At 33.4% G+C, this 22,199-nt stretch overlaps 2 protein-coding genes and 1 long non-coding RNA gene across 4 annotated transcripts; 1 reads left to right on the plus strand and 2 right to left on the minus strand.

The window, feature by feature from the left end:
• Nucleotides 1-165: 165 nt before the first annotated feature.
• On the minus strand, nt 166-4,075 carry LOC11434155 (protein SIEVE ELEMENT OCCLUSION B). Its single transcript, XM_003590737.4, has 7 exons — nt 3,832-4,075; nt 3,544-3,636; nt 2,900-3,348; nt 2,687-2,781; nt 2,058-2,191; nt 1,269-1,727; nt 166-966 (listed from the first exon to the last, which is right to left on the minus strand). The coding sequence occupies exons 1-7, from the start codon at nt 4,036-4,038 to the stop codon at nt 397-399; spliced, it is 2,007 nt and encodes a 668-aa protein (XP_003590785.2). The 5' UTR covers nt 4,039-4,075; the 3' UTR covers nt 166-396.
• Nucleotides 4,076-14,735: 10,660 nt separating this feature from the next.
• LOC11434604 (calmodulin calcium-dependent NAD kinase) lies at nt 14,736-20,631 on the minus strand. Of its 2 annotated transcripts, none has more exons than XM_024780877.2 (9): nt 20,426-20,631; nt 20,121-20,309; nt 17,193-17,407; nt 17,030-17,091; nt 16,687-16,887; nt 16,261-16,390; nt 15,874-16,184; nt 15,292-15,436; nt 14,736-15,198 (listed from the first exon to the last, which is right to left on the minus strand). In XM_024780877.2, exons 1-9 carry the CDS (start codon nt 20,433-20,435, stop codon nt 14,935-14,937), a joined length of 1,527 nt encoding a protein of 508 aa, XP_024636645.1. In that variant the 5' UTR covers nt 20,436-20,631; the 3' UTR covers nt 14,736-14,934. The 2 variants fall into 2 exon arrangements, with proteins under 2 accessions (XP_024636645.1, XP_003590786.1); XM_003590738.4 differs by having other exon boundaries at nt 17,184-17,407; nt 20,426-20,628.
• A 492-nt stretch (nt 20,632-21,123) lies between these two features.
• Nucleotides 21,124-22,183, plus strand: LOC112420997 (uncharacterized). The gene is made up of 2 exons (XR_003010908.1): nt 21,124-21,337; nt 21,555-22,183. It is a non-coding gene; the product is annotated as an uncharacterized lncRNA (long non-coding RNA).
• The last annotated feature ends 16 nt before the right edge of the window (nt 22,184-22,199 follow it).

Here is a 22,199-nt window from a genome sequence, read left to right on the forward strand (position 1 = left end):
GACGTAATTTGATTCATGTAACTGATATCATTTGACGAGGTAAGACTTGATTTTATTTGGAGAGAGATAAATAATGTTACATAGTCAATACATCTTTATTAAATTCTTTTTCTAAAATAGCCATTAGAAAATTTGAAAGGTAATTATTTTTTTGAAGCAGAGCTAAAAATCTCAAAAGTGAAATCTTTAGGTTAAAATAACATTTTATTATTCATACAGCAAAATAAGCAAATTTAACAAATAGCCTTATTCTAGTTGCATTCATGATCTTACTGTGATCAACAATAATGCAGGACTCATGGCTACATCCCATAAGGGGTACATAAACTGAAACTCAGAAGAAAATGCAACAATTGAACATAACACATAGCAACACTCCAATGCTAATGCTCACCATTAATAAGTCTTATCCTCATCATGGCAACACTTGTAGGTAATAAACACTTCCATTCTGCGACGACAATCTGGACACTCAACAAAATCTGGGATTTTTCCAGCAACTTTATGAATCTCAAGGTGAGAGCAAAGATGAAAGGAAGGAGCAACCTTCTTATGATGTTCATTAAATGCATGTTCAAAGCCCTTTTTAATTGCCACTTCTTTCCATTTGTCAAACTCGGACACTGTTTTCGACACTGTAGTACCATGGCCAACAGCAATCACAATAGAACCTTTGGTTACAATTGCCCACCCTGTCTCATTCTTGTACGAAAGCAATTTCTCAACCTGTTGTTTTACACTGTCTGTTGTATCATTATTATTCATCTTGGTGAGAAACAAACTCTCCACCTTTGTCCAAAATTTGTTAACCACATTTGGCTTTTGAGACTCCAAGCTTAACAACTCAATTGAAGTCTTTGCCTGCTTAATATTTGTATCATTTGCTAGGGCAGTAGCAAACTTGGTGAATTCTTGGATCCATGCCTTATCTTTACCTCCATAAATGATAACAAACTTCTCCTCCTCCTTCATTTTTCAAAGGAACAAAAGTTTTCTTAGTCATGTTCATTTTTCTCAATTTAAATAGCCTAAATAATTGACCCACAAAGTAAGTTTAATAATTAGAATAAAGATTCAATTTAGTTTTTCACAAGAGAAGATCCATTTTTATTTTTTGGGTGAACAAATATTGTTGTTACTCTTAATAATTAAATGTCTCTATAAATAGTGATTGAAATCTTAAGAAAATATCATAATGACAATTTGGATCATATTACAATAATATTAAAAGTTTTAAAAAAAAGATTTGTGACCAGCAAAATACTTACCCATTTAATCTGTATATCAATGTCAACCAACAAGGAAACAACCCACTTTAATTCCTGGGTTATTGATTTTTCTTTGTCTTCGGTGTAAGGAAAACCCTTTACCCCCCAAACTTGAATCATATGGAATGCATTATGATGCAGAATCTTTCCTTGTGGGCTCAACACAACAACCAAAGGCTTCTGATTGAAATGCAACTCCTCCTTTATGTACTTGATGCCTTTAATTGGTGCAAAGTGATGCAAAACATACCAAGGCATCTTTGACTTCAAAGAATCAAATTTTTTCCTCAACTTATCAGTCCATTCATCCACAACGGGAATCCACACAATCTTGTACTGGCTTCCTGTTTCCTTTAAATGGTCATAAATTGGAATCAAAATGGAGATGTCTTCTTGGCTAATGTTTAGGGTTGAAATGAACAAGAACACTTCTTTCTTTTTCAACACTTCAATATCAACCTGTTAATTTTATTAAAAAAAATATATATAAATTACAAAGTGAAACAAATATTTACTTTAAAAAACATCCTCCAAAACTAAATTAAAATACGGAGACACAAGGTGCTCAGCTTCTCACTAAAAGAAAATATTTATTTCTTTTGAAAGAAAAAGAAAAATTTTTATTCATAAAAAAAAATCTGTATATTGTCATAATATATTAAGCAATTAAGACATGAAAATATATTTTAAAAAAAATGAAATATTGACAAACTAGCTCAATATATAACTGATTAAAAAATATTTCTCCTTCCCCAATTATTATTTTAATTAAGATATGAAAATACTAACCAGTGTTTTGGTGGAACCATCATAGATGGATTCTTTTGGAGCGTCTTTCCGAAAAATCAGCACTTTAAACACTTCCATGACTTCAGTCGGGGTTTGAAAGAGCTTTTTGAGTAACTTGATATACTCTGCTTCATCTGGTAATTCAAATAATTTCCTTATACTATCAAATTTATATATATGTGTATAATTTCTTTCTATATAAGAAGAAAATATTTCCCCTAAAAAAAAAAAAAGTAGTAGCAAAGACATTTGATATACAAAAGCGTAAGTTGGAGATGAAATTTTCCGCTTATTAATACTTAATATGTGTGAGTTTCGTCATTAAACTCTAGAACTAGAATAAAAAAAGAAAAAGATATAAATATTTAATTGATACACCCTCCGGTCATAATTATAAAAAAAAAAAAAAAAATCAACAATTTAGATTCATTCATTAAATGATTTATGTGGCCTATAATAAAGTTCATATGCATCATTAATTAAATAAATCTAAAATGTAGATCTTTGTTTATAACAGTGAGTGAAAGGTGTATATGGTAAACAAAATCATATGATTAATTTATTTTTTTATTTTTTTTTTAAATCTTCTTCTATATAGGACTCGAGAGAGTATGTGGTAAAATAATTACCAATATATATAGTGCATTGTGCCACATGGTTCGTCAATTTGTTGATTATGATGCTAATCTTATGACCAAATTGAGACAACTTCTGCCTTGAATTCCTGACAATAAAAAATATGAGTAAGTTCTTTATATTTTCTCCTCTATATACCAACATAAAACAAAACAATTAAGATTAAAAAGAACAAAAACACATACAATCTAGGCTTAAAAACTTACGAATCAGTAGTGAGACATTCAATCTGAGTAACAATTGTAACAATGGTGATGATAACCCAAAACACATCAACCGGGAATTCTTCCAATGCTAGTGCAAGAGCTGGCACTTTCTTGATGTCATGAAGTGAGTTGAGTCTTTCCAACTCAATGATGATTTCAATCACTTTCCATGTTGCCTTGATCAAATTGTTGAGCTCCAAAATTTCATTGCGATGTTTTTTCAGTGCTTCAGTTTTGGTGAGTTGAGGCACTCTTTTCATTATGGCTAATGATTTGGCAAGTGGTTCTGTTGGTAGATGTTGTGATAGATTCCAGAACTCACCATATTCAATAGCAAAAGCAGAAAGAGTTAGCACTCCTTTTTCAACCCATAAATTGTTTGAGAGCTTTTTCAGGATTGTTAGTGTTGTTTCGTAAGCAATTTTCTCACCCGGAGCCTTGCATGACATCTGCGACCGACATACAATCTATATGAGTTTACTTCTAATCTAGGGTTTTCACGATGCGATATGAATTGGTTCTTAGCATCAGAAACTCGGGTTGATATATATATATATATATATATATATATATATATATATATATATATATATATATAAAAGTACGTAGTTTAGCATCAGAAAATAAAATATTAAAATAAAGACCTCAGAATTAATTTTCTTCAAAATACACAACGGTGGAGTGAAGCTAGCAGGGGGATGTGTGTTATCCAATGGCTCCAGACCTCCTTGATTTCCCTGTAATAGTTAAACAGGTTACCATTATTTAATTAGAAGCGCAGTGCTATGTAAAAAGAACCGATATATATACTAGTAATTTTTCTTCTAATATATATATAGACACACACTAGTAATTTAGAAGTTGTTAAAATCACAAAAATAAAAAATGCATAAATAAAATAAAAATTAATGAATGATTAATTAGGTGCATACTTGCACAACGTTTTCAACAATATAGGTTGAACGCCTAAGAATGTTTGCAGCAATGTTGAAAAGAGATTCAACATCAAACTTGGTGTCACTATGGACATGGGTTGAATAAATCTCCCCCATAATTTGTATATCAGACATGATCAAAGGGTTATTGTGAATAATATTGCCACTGGTAATGTGGAGAAATGATTTCATTAGGTCGGCCATACTATTGATTCAGGAAGAAAAAAAAAAGTGGATTATAGTTTAGAAGCTAAGATTTTTTGTGATTTGAGTGGTAGCTTCAGTGCCCTATTTATAGCCTTGAGAGCTGGAATATCTCCAAGCAATTGGTTTTTATTTTCAAATTTTCTATTAGGATAAGCCTTGTGTACAATTTCTTCACTTCTCCGAGTGGTCTTTTTTTTTAAATTAATTAAAGTGTTACTGTGCAGTGAGACTAATAACTTATATGTACTGAGATAATTGATATGGTTAACGTCTCTCTTTTTCCAAATCTTGGAGTTAAAATTTGTGTCAGTTTGCTTCAAATACGCTGTGCATGGTCTGTAGAACTTTGATATTCTACAAATACTTCTCAATATTTTTTTTGAAGAACTTCTCAATTTTTTTTAGTTGGTTGCAACTTTTATTTGAATCGATTAAAACAAATGTATTTTCTTTAATCGGTTTTATATTGGTTAATACAGTAAAATTTTGTGTCGATCGGTTTGCTTCAAATACTTGACATCGAAATTATCCAAATAAAAACTAGTATTAACCAATTCCAAAGATATTGAAAATTGTATAAAATCGTTTTTTTTGGGTAGTAAAATAATTTTTTTTTTGACAAAAATAAAATGATATTCATTCATTTAAATCGAGAGATTACATCATTCAACACCAATAAAAACGTAAATGATGAATCTGCTAACAAACTCACAGCATCCAAGTTAACAGCATATAACAACATAATGCCTACAAAAATATATGATAAAATTAAAGTGACCGGAATATCCATCGCCTCCGAATCTGCAACGTTGACGCCCAAATCTTTGATTGAATTACTTATCTTTCAATATGAATCAAATGAACACCGCACGACGACGGAAAATCAAACAACACCGCACAAGACGACGAACAACAAACCACCACACTTAGATGATGAAATCACAAAGAAAAAAACATAGATTTATGTGAAAATCACTTATTTATATTGAAATAGAAAGAAAAAAAATGAAGAGGGGTGATTTCAGGTCAAGAATTGACCCAAAACCACCCCTCAATGAAAAAACTATAAGAAAAAATCTAGAGAAAGAAAACTAGGGCCGACTTGTTGAAGAGTAAAATAATTTTTTTAATAAGTCAATATGAATCATATTACATAAACGGAAAAGCCTTCCAACACAAGACCTGTAAAAGAAGACTTGATGAAAGTTATAAGGTTTACTCTTAATGATATGAAAATAGATTTTTATTGAACATGTATATAAACTTTCTTTTATGAAATCACAATGATTTGGTTGAATTTTGGATTGTTTATTAAAGCCAACCTGAACTCAACCACATATATAATTTTTAATATTTGTTTTATTATTACTAATTAAGTGGTAATAAAATGACATACCGAAATAAAGTACAAGTACTCAACCCACCGAAATAATTTCTTACCAACTACAAAAAAACTTCCACCAGAATCACCTTAACATACAATCTAATGATAATATAAACTACACATAAAGAAAGGAGGCTTTGAATTCCTCTCCAAAAACACTTTTGATAGGGCATAACTTCCTTACACCATAGCTAATTGCTCAATCTTTTCCATATCAACCGAAAAGGAAGGGCAGATACTATCACAAATAATTTTCTCTTTCTCTACATGACACATGTCTCACATTAGTAACATACTTACTACTCCGTTCTTATTTAATTGTCATATTATAATAGTAATAAGATATCAAAGAAGTAGATTTTCGGTGTTTTTTTCCCTATTATACTTTCATCATTTTAATTTACTAATAAATTTGATTCCATATCTTTTTTTCCATAACAAACGATTGGTATACCCTCTTTCCAAGAATCTTTTTTTTTTCTTTTCACACTCTATCACTCAAATAACAAATAATTTTTTTTTAAATAATTGTAAAGCAAACTAAAACAATTCAACTTCACATTAGTCAAAGTATAACTATGTTCTTCAACTTTCCTACAACTCTTTTGATAAAAATTTAGGTTTCAACTATAGCTTCAACCAATACTGGATTCATATTGTGTGACATTGTTATAGGTAACAATGTTACAATTGCATTTTATTTTTTTAACAATGTTACAATTTTATTTATAGAATTTCTATTCTTCATGGATCCATTTCTATAGGTAACAAAAGCTTGTTTAAAACAAACTTAAATTTTCAAAATACATAGGACGGATCCATTATTATTGGTAACAAAAGCTTGTTTGATTTTTATTTTTTTTGAATCATTGAAAAAGAGTATGAGTAATTAAGAACGGGTATAATTGACGAATTTTATCTTAAAAGGTCAAAACGACAGTCAAATAAAAATGGAGGGAGTAATTATCATAAAAATGGACTTAAAACAGTGGCATCATGATGTGATTTGAGCATAAAAATTATTAAGAAAAATAGTAATGTAAAATGAAGGAAGCATGTTTTTAATTTGGTGAATGAAAGTTTAGGTGAGTTGGACCTCAAAGACTCACTAGCATCATGACAGACGTCAAGGTTCATTAAGTGTTAACAATAGTACCTACATATCATCCACTAAAAAGATCCTTCCAATAACAACGAATGATAAATCGATAAATCCACGACTTTACGGACAAGTCAACTTCGTCATCCTTTCATTGACAAAATAAAAGAAGTGTATAATGATAAAACTTCAAAGATAGAATATATTTTTTCTCAAAATTAATTAATATTGACCAACTACTTATTTCGAATTCCCTTAAATATTACTTACAATTTGGGATCATTGTAAAAAAAAAAAAAAAAACTTATTGGGTTCACCAACCCTAACATGTTCTTTACTTACATATGTTTTTTACGGGAAAAAAATTATGTAAGGAGTACGAATAGGCATAGCAACAAAATCCGTATCCGTGGGTACCCATTCGAACTAAATCCATTTTGACGAATTTTTTCCGTTTTGATTGGGTTTGGGTATGAGTTTGGGTTTTTCCCGATTTCAAAACACGGGTATGGGACGGGTAATGGGGATATAGGAACCCATACCCAAACTCGTTCCGAATGTAGAAAATCAATTTAGTACCCATTTTATATCAATAGAAACTCAAACCCTAAATCATTTTATTCATAGAGTTAGAATTTCAGTCAAAATCTAAGAGTTCTCTCTCTTCTTCCATATCTCACAGTTTTGGTCTCTCTCTTCTCCAACACCATAGCCATCGATCACCATCATCTTTTTATTGAATAATGCATTACAACATCACACCTAGGGCTGAGAAGTACTTCTTCTTTTATTAAAAAAAATTTATCCATTGCGGGGATACCCGAACCCATCAGGACGAGGATGAGATTCAATTTCTCATCCCCGTTGAGTTTGGTTAGGGTAACAGGTAAGCATATTAGAATAGAGCATGGGAGGAAGGTGAAACCCGTCCCCACCCCGCCTCATTGTCATGCCTAAGTACGTATAATCGCATCAATTCTTTCAAGAAAAAAATAATCGCATCACATGCATGCTATCACCTCCAATTAAAAATATCATTGATGGTCACACACCCCAACAAATAAAAAAAACCAATTCAGATTACATCGTACAATGGAAAAATCAATTAACACCCATTTCAAGTCATACCCCAAATTCCTTAAAAAAAGCGACACCCCAGAGATGAAAAATGGATCAACACACGGTTTCAATTTTATCCTAAAAACCTCGAAAAAAACAATTAGCCTAAAAACCTTGAAAAAAACAAAAACCTACAAAAAAAAAAAAAAAAAGAATAAAGATGAAGCCCTTGATGGTAATCTTTTCTTCATGGTTCTGCTAGCACTATATTAATATGTCACTCTATATTAGTTTCTTTTTGTAATTTTCTTTTTTCATAAAAGTAAAATTACACAACTTAACATGTAATACTCTATACATTTTGTCAAAACAAAAAAATGTAATACTCAATACATATTTTTTAAATTTAAATAACCGTTTATAGTTTACATCATATAAATTATCTTATCCATATGCTTGTATTAAAAAATATTTTTCTCTTTCTCTGTATGACACAGGTCTCGCATTAATAACATAAAACTATCATAAAAAATAGGTTTAAAGAGTAGCATTATGATGTGATTTGATTGTATGTATGTGTAAAAAATGTTTTCATTATAAGTGTTAACTGCATGAAAATTATTAAAAAAAAGTAATATAAAATGAAAGAAGTATATTTTTTTTGTGAATGAAAGTTTATGTAGGTTGGGATGTTGAAGCTCGCCATGATCATGATAATCGTCAAGTTTCAACAAGCATCAACTGAGATATTTACATATCATAATATACAGAAAATGAACCCATGATTTTACGAATTAGTCGACTTCGCCAAACTTTTATTCACAAATCAAAAGAAGTATGTAATGATACAACTTCAAAGATAGAATGTACTTCACGTCAAAATTAATTAACGTTTACCGATTACACTTATTTGGGATCATTGTCAAAAAAATGAAATAAAAACTTATTGGGTTGACCAAACCTAACATGTTTTTTACTTACATTAATATCATCGCATCAAAGATCCGATATCATCGAATCACATGCATCACATGCATATACTATCATCGCATTACTTGTTAGCATTCTCATAATATTATTCCTGTTTACGTTAATATTTTATGATAAGGTTGTACAATATCCACCAGCAAAGATCCGGTTTATCGGAGAGACCATATAATATTTAGACCCGTTAGACTTGCTTATAACAATGACGTATGGAAAATGACGTATAGGCAATGATGATATGCATTATATGGATTACTACTGTATCTCGTCATACATATAAGCAGAAGGGAAAAAATATCATACAAAAAACCAATAATATTATTAAGTCCTATAATTTTGATATTTTATCTAAACCATCATTATATTCCTAAAGACCTACAGAAAAGGCTTTTATGCCCTCCCAGAGACCTCAACGTCCAGATAGGATGATGTGCCCAAAGGCGCGTATCTCCCCATAAGCCACCTTTATCCGCTTCTAGAAGCCTCTAGAAAGCGCTCGAATACCTAAAATATCCCCATTACTTTCTGCCTAAGTAACCACAAATCAGGCCCATAGTAATACAACCTTGCGAGCTTTCTCAAGAGATCCAATAATCAGTCTAAACCCTAGAATACGATACTGAACCCTAGTATCCTCTATTGTGCTTTTTGCAAGTACAGTTGGCGCCGTCTGTGGGAAAAGGTAAAACTAACCTAGATCACCTTTCTGAATCGCAAATCGCAATTTGGAAACCCTAAAACCATAAAACTCTGAATCGTAGCCGCTACAACTGCGACCCAGAAACCCTTTCACTTCCAACCCTAGATCGCCTTGATCTATAAACCCGATCACGCCATCCTCATGGAAACCGCTGAAGAACTCGAGACGTTACGAACCCAAGTCGCTCAACCCATGGAGCAGAATGAAGCCCTACAAGCTTCAATGGAAACCATTCAATAGAAGCAGCAAGAAGAGAAAGACGAGTCCCACCATGGCGAGATGGATGACCTAGAACCTCAACCCCTTTCGGAAGAGATACGGGGAGCTCCCGTTCTAGAAAATTTTAAGCTGACGCACCTCTCTTCCTTTGACGGGAAAAGTGATCCCATGGAGCATGTCACATAATTCAACACTCATAGGGCCGTCGTTGGAGCGCCTGATTCAATGGCCAAATTTACTAACCAGAAGCTTGAGAATAAAGACACATCGCTTAGTCTTTCCTTGACAAAAAATATATTTTGATTCAATGTCCAAATTTCTTAACTAATGTGAATGACATTTGAGAATTGTTTTTTCAATCGATTAGTGTCCTCATTTTGTATCTTTCCTCATTATTCCTTGAATTCTGCTCTTCATCCAGCACATTTTGCTCGCGCCCTACATCTGTTCCAAATTTACCCTTGCGTTAGTTAACTCACGCAAGTGTAAATGTATGCGCTAGTTAACTAACGTTGCGTCAATTAACTTGCGCAAGTGTTAAAAACTGCGTTAGTTAACTCACGCAGACATTAACACATGCGTGAGTTAACTCACGCACAATCTGTGCATACAACCAGAAGAGGCAGAAACCTCTATTTTCCCTATTTTTCAATCCTTCTTTCATACAATCATTCAAGCAAACATTTTTCATCATTCATTCAAGCATTCATTCAATCAAACATTAAGTCATAAGTATATTACGAAAAATAACGGAATAAAACAACGGAATAAAATAACGAATAATGTCATAAAAACGCTAAAAATCGTAAGTGTTATAGGATTACAACCAAATCCAACAAAATGTCAAACAAAAAAAACTACACAAGTCATATTGGTCCATCCCGTGGACTCTTACTCCTCCTCCGCGGAGCCGGCACCTGCTCCAGCATGCTCCGCTCAGACTGTATGCCCTACATCAAGCTCATAACCTCCTTTGGATTATGAAACACAGTAGGATGTCTCATTGCACCGTCCACTCTAGCTCTGATGTTGCTGATGATCTGGTATGGGTCTAGAGGATGTTTGGCCCACTGCTGCTCAACAATAACCTCCTCACAAGGAGGGGCAGCAGCTGCATAGTCAGCAATGGCTGAGGACATGTAGAGCAAACTTTGTGAAGGTCTGGGCCACGTCATTCGCCGCAATAAGCTCAATGTCTGTAGGAGCCCTGGGAATAGTCTGGTCATACCCGTACTGCCTAAGAACCCGCTCTGGCAAGTGACGGACCATCCTGTCGCTGTCGGCCATGATCCATCCGGAGTACCAGCATATGTCCTGAAATGGCGTGATGTGTCGTCGTCTCTCGTACGGCCTCCAGGTGACATGTGAATGGTCCAACGAATCGATGGCAGCTCTGTAGTGTCCAAGATTAGAAAAGCCCCTTGGAGGTTTCCATTGACTCACAAGCGGGGAAACAACAAGGTCGTAGGCATCATGATCAATCCTCAGAATGATGTTCGAGAATTGCGCCAAAGTCCATCCCTGCAAACACAAAGAAACAAATATTTATATCACCGTAAGAATTATACAAACGACTAAACATTTGCGATCCAATAAGTAAAAAAGAAGGAAAAACAAATATTACCACAAACAATATCATGTAACCACCACAGGAGGCCATATATGAGTCGGAGGTAAGAGATAGATGCTCATATAGGAAAGCAAGTCTCATCCCACCCCATGACCAGCTGTCCAACTTGTCCATATCTTGCAGATACCTTTCATAGGCAATGTCAAGTTTTTAAAGCTCAGCTTCTTCCCGTGCGAGATACCTTTCACCCTATGTTTTTTTCGAAACTGAAATACAAAAACAAAAAAACAACAAACAACACTGTTAAATAAATAATAAGGAAATCAAACATTAAATATATGCTAACATAAATTTTAATTCTAACATTAAATAAGTAAAATAATAATTAAATTATACTTACATCGGCATCGACCCAGACCCTGCATGCCACATGTCCACCAAAGTGAGGTAAAAGCGTCAGCTCATAAGGCCCCCTGCATATCCGTTTGGTCCGGCCTCATACACCACCCTCTGCACCCCTTGAAAATGAGCCCCACCATCATGCTGCTGAGGCTCCTCAATATCAGGTTGCTCCTGCTCAATACTAGGCTGCTCATGATGATCCTCATAATGATGCTGCTGATACGCTTCAAACTGATACAACTGAGGCTGAGGCTCCTGAAAATGATAGGCCTGATCTTGCGCCTGCTCATACACCTGATAATTCTGCTGATGTTGTGTCGGGTTCACCGTCTGGGATGGACCCGTCTTTGACCTTGACCCCCTGCAGCATCAACTCTAGCAAGTCTCGTTCCCCCACCTCTCCCTCGACCAACCATAGGAGGGCGTAATGCTTGTTTCTCCCTCCGTGCACTACCAGTAGGGGCAGGCCTCCCTGCCCTAAGTCTGTCACTTCTATCATGAGGCGGCTCAGGCGGTCTCTGAGACGTATTCCTCTGAGGCATATATGCACAACATTTAACATAACACAAATTCAATGATACATTTTCACACGCACATTGTGTCATTTCCAACAATTCAACAACAACACTAAAATTCCAACAATGTCATTTCAATCCGTAAACTACCACATTGCAGTCAAACATATTATAATCAAAATTAACAAACCATATGCTAACTAATTTGATAATTCACAATCCAAAAAAACAAAATAATTACCATAGAGACTTTTTACCAAACACATAGTGTGCAATTTTCAAACAACTAGGTAATCTAACAATTTGTAAACCCTAAACTAGCACATTGTACTTTAAACAACTTCTAAACAACAATTCCTAAGTTAATTCATCACTTCTGTAATATTGATTTATAAATATTAGATTTATAAATTATAACTTTGACATAATTATATATTTTTTTAGAGTATAATACACTCCACCCCCCTCAAAGATATGAGTATTACACTCCCCTCCCCTCTTGTTGTAAAACACACACTCCCCTCCCTTAATAGTTAAAATATTCACATTTCCACCCATTTTTAAACGATTTGTTAACCTTTTAGTCATTTATATTACACAATATTTTCTTTTACCAAAATAATCCTTAGCTTCTCCAAACATGTCGCTTCACCTCTTTCATTGCAATCAAGGATTATTACCACTGTCGCCTATGTCTTGTGGGGTGTCTGACTAGGTTCAGTTTGTGCGCTTTATCTTAATTATTGGATCTATTTCAAAACATGGACGTCTGACTTGCGATTGGTCAAAATTGGTTGAGAGGGGTTGTGTGGGTAATTTTGGCTTTGTCGTTGTTACTTCTATTTTTTTAAATTCTAGAATTGCTATTAGAAAAATTAGGAAAATATCCAAATATTACATATTGTTTGAAGAAATTCTTAGCGATGAAGTTTTTGTTTTAATTGTCTGCAAATTAACTTGGTAATTGCTTGTTTCAGAAATCAATTGTTGTTCATGAATATTGAGTGCGTTTGTTTCAGCTTTAAAAAAAATAGATTTTGTGTTCAAAAAATCTAGAGATTTTTTTTTTGAGATTTTTAAAAAAATCTGAAGTTATTTGTGTTTGCCTACTATCCATAAAAATCCATTTTTTTTTAAAAAAAAAAAAAAAGTTCTAACATGCACATATGTTATCTCCTTGTTGTTGAAAAAAGTAGATTTTGAGAAAAACTAATCCTAATAGCTTTTCATTTTAGGGTCAAAATAGATTTTTTTTTGACAAAATGATTTTTCTAAAAGTCCTAAACAAACACTTACAAATAAAAAAAGTGATATTTTTTTAGGGAAAAAATAGATTTTTTTTTGGAAAAAATCTGAAACAAACGGGCCCATTATTGCAATCAAAGGAAATGCTCCATAAAGAATTGATAGGGGTATTTCGGTGATAAAAAATAATATTTAACGGATGTTAATTAAAATTAACGGAAAATGTACACATGGATCAAGTTGTAGTGCATTTAATTTATTACGGGATGGGAGTGTGTGTTTTGTAACAAAAGAGGAGGGGAGTGTAATATTGATATTTTGAGAGGAGAGGAGTATATTTTACTTTTTTTTTTTTTTGTTTGAACATCAGGAGAAAAAGGTCTCACTTCATATATTTTTTTTATGTATACTTCCTTTCAAAAAATATTACTATATTTGAGGGGCTAGCTCATGTGAAGAGCTAGTTTTGTAATCTCAAATGCTAGGTTTGAATTCTCTTAAAAAGGATTGCAAACTAGTATTTTTTTTATTTTTTTTTAGGGAATTGCAAACTAGTTATTAATGTCGTTTTAATCAACTTCTTTTAAAAAAATACTTTAATTAATAAAACGTTCACCCTTCCATAAATACTTGATAATGATAAAAATAATAGTAATTATTATTTTTATTCGTGAATATCAATTCTCATAAATTTAGCTTATCGTGTTTGTGATAAGAATAAGAATTTAATTGAATTTTTTATATTTACTTCATTCAAATCTAATAATTTGTTTCTTTTGATCCTACTCACAACTGTTGTTGAACTGATTAATGGATAAACTCCATTTTAATCTTATCCATTAGAGTAACTGCTGTTGCAATTTTTGCTAAAACAGTTACAAAATCTCTATATAAATAGAGGACTCCACTCAGTTCAAAAAACACACCAAAGAGTTTCATTGAATTGTCGGGAACTCTTTCTCTCTTCTCCCTTTCTTGACTTGTGTTGACAAGTCTTTCTTTTCTTCATCTCCTTTTTTCTGTTCCTTCGGAATTAAAAGTGTTCTTAGGACCATAGTTCCTTTTTTGGTTTAATGTCCCTTCGGAACTAAGAACGGTCTTAAAAACATAGTCCCTTCGATAATATATGTCCCTTCGGAATAAAGAGTACTTTTAAGATCATAGTCCCTATTTGAAATAACAATGTCCCGTCGAAATTAAAAATAATCTTAAGGTTATATAAAAATTATTTCAATATATTTCTATTTGAGGAGAAATGGTGGTAACACCATATTTGAGTGGTCTCAACACCATAACAGAGTGGTAACAATATCATATTAAAGTGGTTTAAGTATTAACGAGTGGTCTTAGTACCATATTTGAAGGTGTAATTCTCGAACAGTTTTCTACAGTGCAGTAGTTAACCGCACAGTTGTAGCTGGACTTGTTTTATCCTGGAGGCGGCGTGGTTGATAGTCTGTCTTGCACAATTTTGGGCAGTGCCACGAAACGTCTTAAAGAGAACGACCTGGTCGTGATTCAAGCTAGTAACAACTTTGATAGATAATAGAATTTGGAAATCCAAATACAACAGATTGGAAATCCAAAAACAACACTTTTCGTTCTCATATTTTACGAATTTACAGTAGTCCATTAAAAAGCATTTCTTTCTTATCTTTAGTAAATCATAGAATTGAAATAAACAATTTTTTTGATAACATCACACCTCATAACTCATAAGAGAGTAACACTTTTTGATTTTTTGATAGACCTTTCTATTTTAAGAATGGATTCCCTTAACTCTTTCTGAACACTTGACCTTGAAGGTGACAAAACAAAGTCATTCCAAACAGAACCAGGTTCCATTACTGGGCTAGGTTCCTTGTGAAGTTCATAGATGGAATCAGCTTCAGTATTCAAACTTGTTACATTGTTCAAGCTTTTTATGTCTTCAGGATCCACTAATAGATTGTTATCACCATCCTTCCACCCAATAAGCTGTTTTGTATGAAAAAGAAAATTACCCTCTTCACATTTTACTACTAGTAAAGTGTAAAATCAATCACAAGATAGAAAAAAATGTTCATGTACCTTTGGTGGGACCCCAACATCATTTGTGCAATAGAGTCTGGCATTATCAACAAGTTTGCAATATCTTGGAAATGCATTAGCAAATCTTTTGTGTGATTTCAATTGTGAATTCACCCTCACTGCCCTCCTTGTCATAATAGCTCTCCTGTTAAAATTCCAATAGGAAATGTTAACTATATCATACACAAGAGAGGAAATAGGTATTTTAGTCTTTGAAAATGTAAAGGTCGGTCAATTTAGTCGCTCAAATTTTTAAAATAACATTTTAGTCCTTGAATTTAAAAATATCAACCGATTTAGTCATTTTCTATAATTTTGTATCAGAATTTTAAAGATTCTATGCTTGTTTTGATGCAGGAAAATACTACTTAAGTCAATACTTACGTCTTCTATTGTTCTTTACTATATAAATATTTTGATGGAGGGAGTAGATTGATTGTTTTTCAATTTAAGGGACTAAAATGTTATTTTGCAAATATGAGGGATTAAATGATCAAGCCTTATAATTCCAAATAGTAAAATGCATATTTAATCAAACCAAAAAACACACTACCAAAGTATACTATTATAGTTGAATCATACCTAATGCCTCTAATAACTGCATGATAACCATCACAAACGACACCAACTAGCTCAATTCTATAAGGCTTTTGAGTATGATGTTCTTCTGCCTCATTCACTTGCTCCCAGTAATTTTCAGTAATTGTACCATCCTCATCTGGTCTATACCCTACTCCCATTCTGTATTTATATTTGTGAACATTTCTTGCCATAGCAATAGTCTGCTCGAAAAAAGGTTCCCATGATAAGGTACCGTCCATGATCACATCTCGCCCTTTGTTTAGAGCCGTCACAAGTACAGATGATGCCGCATCAGTGGAAGACTTATGCACCTGTTCAGATTTTGACAAGTTTAGAGCATACTTTACAATAGTAATATCACATGAAGGTGTTCACACTGAAGCATACATATTCAGCTGTTAGAAGCATGTCATCATAATGACCCCTATTGTGAAGGGCTTTATATATAACATCACTCTCCTTAAAAGCATCTGCCTCAACAACCACAGGTTTTGAATCTGCTCCTGACCAAAATGATCTGCCAAAGCCATTTCATACATAAACAAAATGTTCTTACATCGGCAAATTACAAACTAGGCTTGTATAGTTCCTTTAATACTTAATAAATATACATGTATATATATAGCTTGAAAATTCCTATTTATGGCACGGACTTGAATTGTTGATTGTCTCTCCAGCCACACCTGCATCGAGTCGAGGTGTGACTAGAGAGACAACATAGTTGATTACATGTATTATTTGAACCAAGACAGATTTGTTATGACTATTAGAATTGCACAATGCAAGAGTAGAATTACGATGGACGATACTTACTCTTTAAGAATGTCTTTAAGAACACTGCTCTTTCCAGCTCCCATGCCACCACCCATGAACAGTAGCACTGGACTCCTTTCACTGAGGGCCATCGGGACCATGACTTCCTTACCGACATTGATTGTTTTCAACTCTTCTACCAAAGTAGAGAACACTCTTGTCACCTTCAGATTCTTGGTTACTCTCTCAAACCTTTGTTTCCTATAGACATATACATCACTTACTTAGTGTCATTTCCCCCTATATTAAAAACTTGTTAGTTCCTTTGAAGTGTTTAACTCATAATGATGTGAACTTAAATTATTTGAATCAATGATGAAAAATATTAAAATGAGCAAGTTACCTTGTAGCTGCCAAAACAATTTCTTTCAGCCTTGTTTTGGGTGGAGAATCAATACTCAATGCCTATAATGTAGCCAATGAAAGAGTTGTAATAACAAAGATTTGTTTTTAGTTAGAACAAGAAAAGAAAATGTATAAATGCATGGAGAATGAACCTGACTAACAACATATGGAGCTTGTTTCCAATGAAATGCAAAATAACTGAGGATGCATCTCTCGAACTCATCAACCAATTTAACATAGAGAGATTCAGAGTCATTTTCATTGGCAAGATATGCATAGATGCTTTGGTCACACGCTTTGGATTTTTGTAGATATTCTTGGGCAAGTTTGCATAACTTTGGGACCTCACTTGCATCTTCAAATCCTATTTGCCTAGCTGCCAACACAAATACAAGCCAAAGTAATTAAAATTTTGAATTTGATTCAACTGCAATTCATCTTTCTGATTTTGTAGAATAGACAACGTTAACATCTCATTGAAGCTTGACATATATTCATCAATGTATATGTATTTTTTGACAGCTTTGTCCATCTAAATATAATGGTAAAGTCCGTTTGACGGCTTGGATATAATAAGCTACCATATTTTGTCTTAATACATGTTTGACATGTCAGTAATCATTGATAAGATAATCATCATGTCACTTTATCATGTCTCAATAGTAAAATATGGACTTGAATCCTGTTAAAGTGTAATTAGATATTTCACCTTTCTCTGCATTTCACTCTCAAATCTCATACCGTTTCTTTGTTTAATCGCAATTCTCAGCAATTGCAAATTTTGTCTCTGATTCTTGATCTGTGAATCCTTGTTATCCTTTTATGATTCACATTTTCTCATTTATCTCTTTCCTTTTCTCTGAGTTGCAATTGCATTTTCCCTCAGTTTTTTCATCACCTCCTTTTTTGATCAAGAATCTTCTGTTTCTTTCTTCATCATGTCTGAGAGTTCTGCAGAAAGTGTCAATGGCGGATACACCAACACTAAGACTAAGGGTTATCAGAATGATACCCTCAGTCCCTATTTCATGCATCCAAATGAGAATCCAGGTGTTGTTCTTGTTACTCTTCTTTCATCTGGCCTTAATTATCAATCTTGGTCTCGTTCTGTGGCAGTGGCTTTGAAACCAAAGCACAAACAGCATTTCATCAATGGTTCCTTACCAAGACCTCCAAATTATGATCATGATTCTATAGCTTGGGATAGGTGTAATACCATGATCATTTCATGGCTCAACAAATCTGTTGATCCTGAAATATCAGAGTATCCTATGGATGGACACTGCTTCTAAAATTTGGAAAGAACTCAAGGATAGATTCTATCAAGGTGATATTTTTAGGATCTCTAATATCCAAGAAGAAATCTACACTCTGAAGCAAGGTGATTCTTCTATTTCTTCCTATTACACCAAGATGAAGAAACTTTGGCAGAAATTAGATAATTTCAGGCCCATTCCTGATAGTGACTGTGTTGAAAATTGTACTGTTGTGACCAAGATGTGTGAGTACAAAGAATGTGATCAAGTTATTAGATTCCTCAAAGAGATCAATGAACAATACACTTCTGTACGAGACCAGATCATGCTAATGGACCCCTTTCTCTCTATTGCAAAGGTTTATTCTTTACTTGTTCAACAAGAAAGACAAATTAACCTCCATTTGGATGAATAAAAAATTCTAGCTGTCTCAGGAAATAATTTTTCAGCTCCTCCATCTACTGGGTAGAGACACTTCATCACATGGAATAGGTAATAGGGGAGGAAAATCATCTGGTGGCAGAGGCAAAGGCATCAGAATTTGTTCTTTTGTGGCAGAAGTGGTCACACCATAGATACATGTTTCAAGAAGCATGGTGTGCCTCCACATTTTCAGCAAAATGATATGATCAATAATTGTTCTAATACTAATGGACAAGAAGATGATTCACGTTCTATTGCATACGATGAAGATGCTCATGATGCAGACACATGAAATTTATCTTTCACTTAAGAGCAGCACAAAGCATCGCTAGCTCTTCTTCAAAATTCAAACACATTGCCTTCTCATAGTGTAAATCATATTACCAGCAATTCACCATTAGGCACATGTATAATATGCACTATTCCCAATATCCTTAAACCTGAAACTTTTATTCTTGATACAGGAGCCACTGATCATGTATGTTATTCTAGAAAAAAAGAGTAAAACCTATTCAAATCAACAACTGGTTTTTGTTTTTTTCTTGGAGATTTATTAATTAGATAGAAAAGCAAGAAAAAATCAGTGGTGTCCAGATGATCAAAGCCCTTCCTCAAGCAACCTGTGAAGGGCAATTGCTGCCATACTTATTGCAGGATTTTCAAATATCTCATTCTTCACCAATCATCATCTACTGTGACAATAAATCAGCTATGCACATAGCAGCTAATCCAGTTTTCATGAGAGTACAAATCACATAGAAATAGACTGCCATGTGGTGAGAGATAAATTTCAATCAGGAATTCTTCACCTACTGCCTATCTCCTCAAATGAACAAGTGGCAGATATTCTCACCAAACCTCTTCATCCATGACCATTTACCTCATTGGAAAACAAGCTTGGAACATTGGATATATATTCCACCTTGAGAGAGGGTGGTAAAGTGTAATTAAATATTAGTTTAGGCAATTACTTGTTAGACAAGTAAGTGCGTAGTTCAGTAACTAACTAACTAACTGTCTTGACAGTTATGGATGTTATAATAATTGGTTATAGTTAAATAACTAACTATAGTTAAGCGTGTTGGGTACTTAGAATAGTATAAATAAGTGTGACTCTACATTGTAAAATTCGGATTTTGTGAATACACTTCCTTTCCTTCAATTCATTGTTCCATAGTTCATAGCAGTGTTTCTCTCTTTTCTATTCAATGGAGATTCAATCCTATCTTTTTATGAATCCCCTACAGCAGTCAGCTGCATGGTGCAACAACTCCATGGTGTGGCAACCGTGGGAATCGTTAAATCTAGTGAGTGAAAAATTCTCTATCTAAATCTAAATTCAACATTTTTATGAAGCATAACAACCAACAACAGTGTTTGCAAGAGAATTCACAAAAAGGTAAAACATACCAACATAGTCAGAGAATTTTTCAATCTTTTCTAAACGACCAGATTGTTTTTTATCTACTTGGGGAATGATCTTCTGGTCTACTCCCACCTTGGATGTTTGTCGCCGGTAATGCGAGGCGGTGGCCACGGCAGTCAAACCGGCTAAGGAGGCAGCCAGCGTGAAGCGGATGGCTTTACCAATAGAACCATCTAAATAACAAAGAATGTTGTAGTTTAGTCATGTTACAAAGATAGTTACATATACTTGATTTATTAACCAAATTGAACTTATGCTTATTTATAATGAATAGGAAAAAAAAATTTACCTTGCTCCATCTTGTTGGAGATTCACAATCACAAACACAAACACAAATTGACTAGAGCCAAAGTAAGAACTATGCCTTGATTAATGTTACTTCTCTCACTCAAATCAAAGTGGCATATAATGAAACAACTCATCAATCAACTTGATATAATTATAAGTGCTTCGACCAGATTAATTAAGTTGACCTTATAGCCAGCTTTTTACATATTAAAAAAATGTTTTCTTTGGCACGTCTAACAGATTCATAGCCTTACGTTAGTTGATAATGTCATTGCTTCATACATATATGATGTACGTATGACGGGGACACAGTGTGTATAGGATATAGTTTATGCAGATTACTTTCATAAAAATGTGAAAGGAAATTATTTTTCAAGAAGTCAATTGATTCATACATATGTGCTAGTCTAGGTCAACACATAATGATAACTTTAAGACAGTTTTTTTTATTTTTTTTTAGGGAATGATGACCTCAAGACATGTTAAGTGATTTTATTGAAAACAGTATTCAAATAAAATTAAAGACGGAAGGAAAATGAGAGGAAAGAAAGATGTATATTTTAATAAAATGAGAAAAATAAAAACAAAAACATATATATATATATATATATATATATATATATATATATATATAATTTTTAATTTTGATTGCCAGGTTGAAGAATTTGGTGACAACGAAACTGGATCGTTGACGAGCCATGAAATATTTTAAAGATGTAGATTTAGTTCGCGACTCAACCTAATATTTTGTTCGATGAAATTATTTTATGTTCATGTTCGAGAATTGAAGAAACAATGTTAATATATTATATTATCAACCATGTCTATCAAGCACGCCGTCGTTCTAGTTTATCTTAATTAGCTATTTCATTTTCAACGTAAACATTTCAAGGAACTCCAAAAGTTGCTTATGGTGAAATCTTCTAAATCTTATAGTAATTGTTGATTTTCTCTTATTTGGAAATAATTTATAGTTATCAAATTTACCTAATTGTCACTATATTATTTAGGCATTTATCAACTTGTTTTGCAAATAATCTTATACAAATCTGCCAATTCATTGCAAATAGTATATAGTTAGATTTTGAGTGCCAACATAGCTAGTCTGAACCTTTTCCATTCCCATGTAGGTTAATTGACAAAGGGTTGGAGTATCAAAGACCAAGAATTACTCCCGAGAATCAGGCCAATAGCGATCCAAGTTAGAAATTTGAGGAAATTAGTAAAAGCCAATTCGCTAGGTGAGCCCAAAGCGAGCCAAATCAGCGAGTTAAAAGGTGGATTGCAAGAGTTGATTCACTAAGCAAGCATCGATTCACTTTAAGGCAACATTAGTGACATGTTGTATTAGTTGGAAATTACTTCACATTGAAGAAACCTCAGCGAGCACCTGTTCGCTTAGCAAATCTTCCCTTTTATGCAAAGCATATAAAGCAACTCAGAAACCAAATTTGGGCATTCTTACACTTCTGGAAGGAAACATAGATAAAGGCACATAGTAGAGAATGGTGAGCAAACAAGGTTGGGGAGGCTTGGAAGCTTGGACATCAAGATTTCATGTTATTTCAGCTCATTCTCACTTCTTTGTACTAGATAACATGGGTATCTGTAGCTAAATTTCCTCGGTCAAAACTCTCTTATTTGACCAGAACACCTTAATGTCTTAGGTGAGTTTGTTCCCATTGAAAGTTTGATTGAACGTTAAAACTATGCATCAAAATTCTAAAATCCAATATTTCTAAAACTATTATCGATTGAACATTTATATTATATCA

This window comes from Medicago truncatula, chromosome 1, assembly GCF_003473485.1.
Source record: "Medicago truncatula cultivar Jemalong A17 chromosome 1, MtrunA17r5.0-ANR, whole genome shotgun sequence".
Classification (NCBI taxonomy): Eukaryota; Viridiplantae; Streptophyta; class Magnoliopsida; order Fabales; family Fabaceae; genus Medicago; species Medicago truncatula.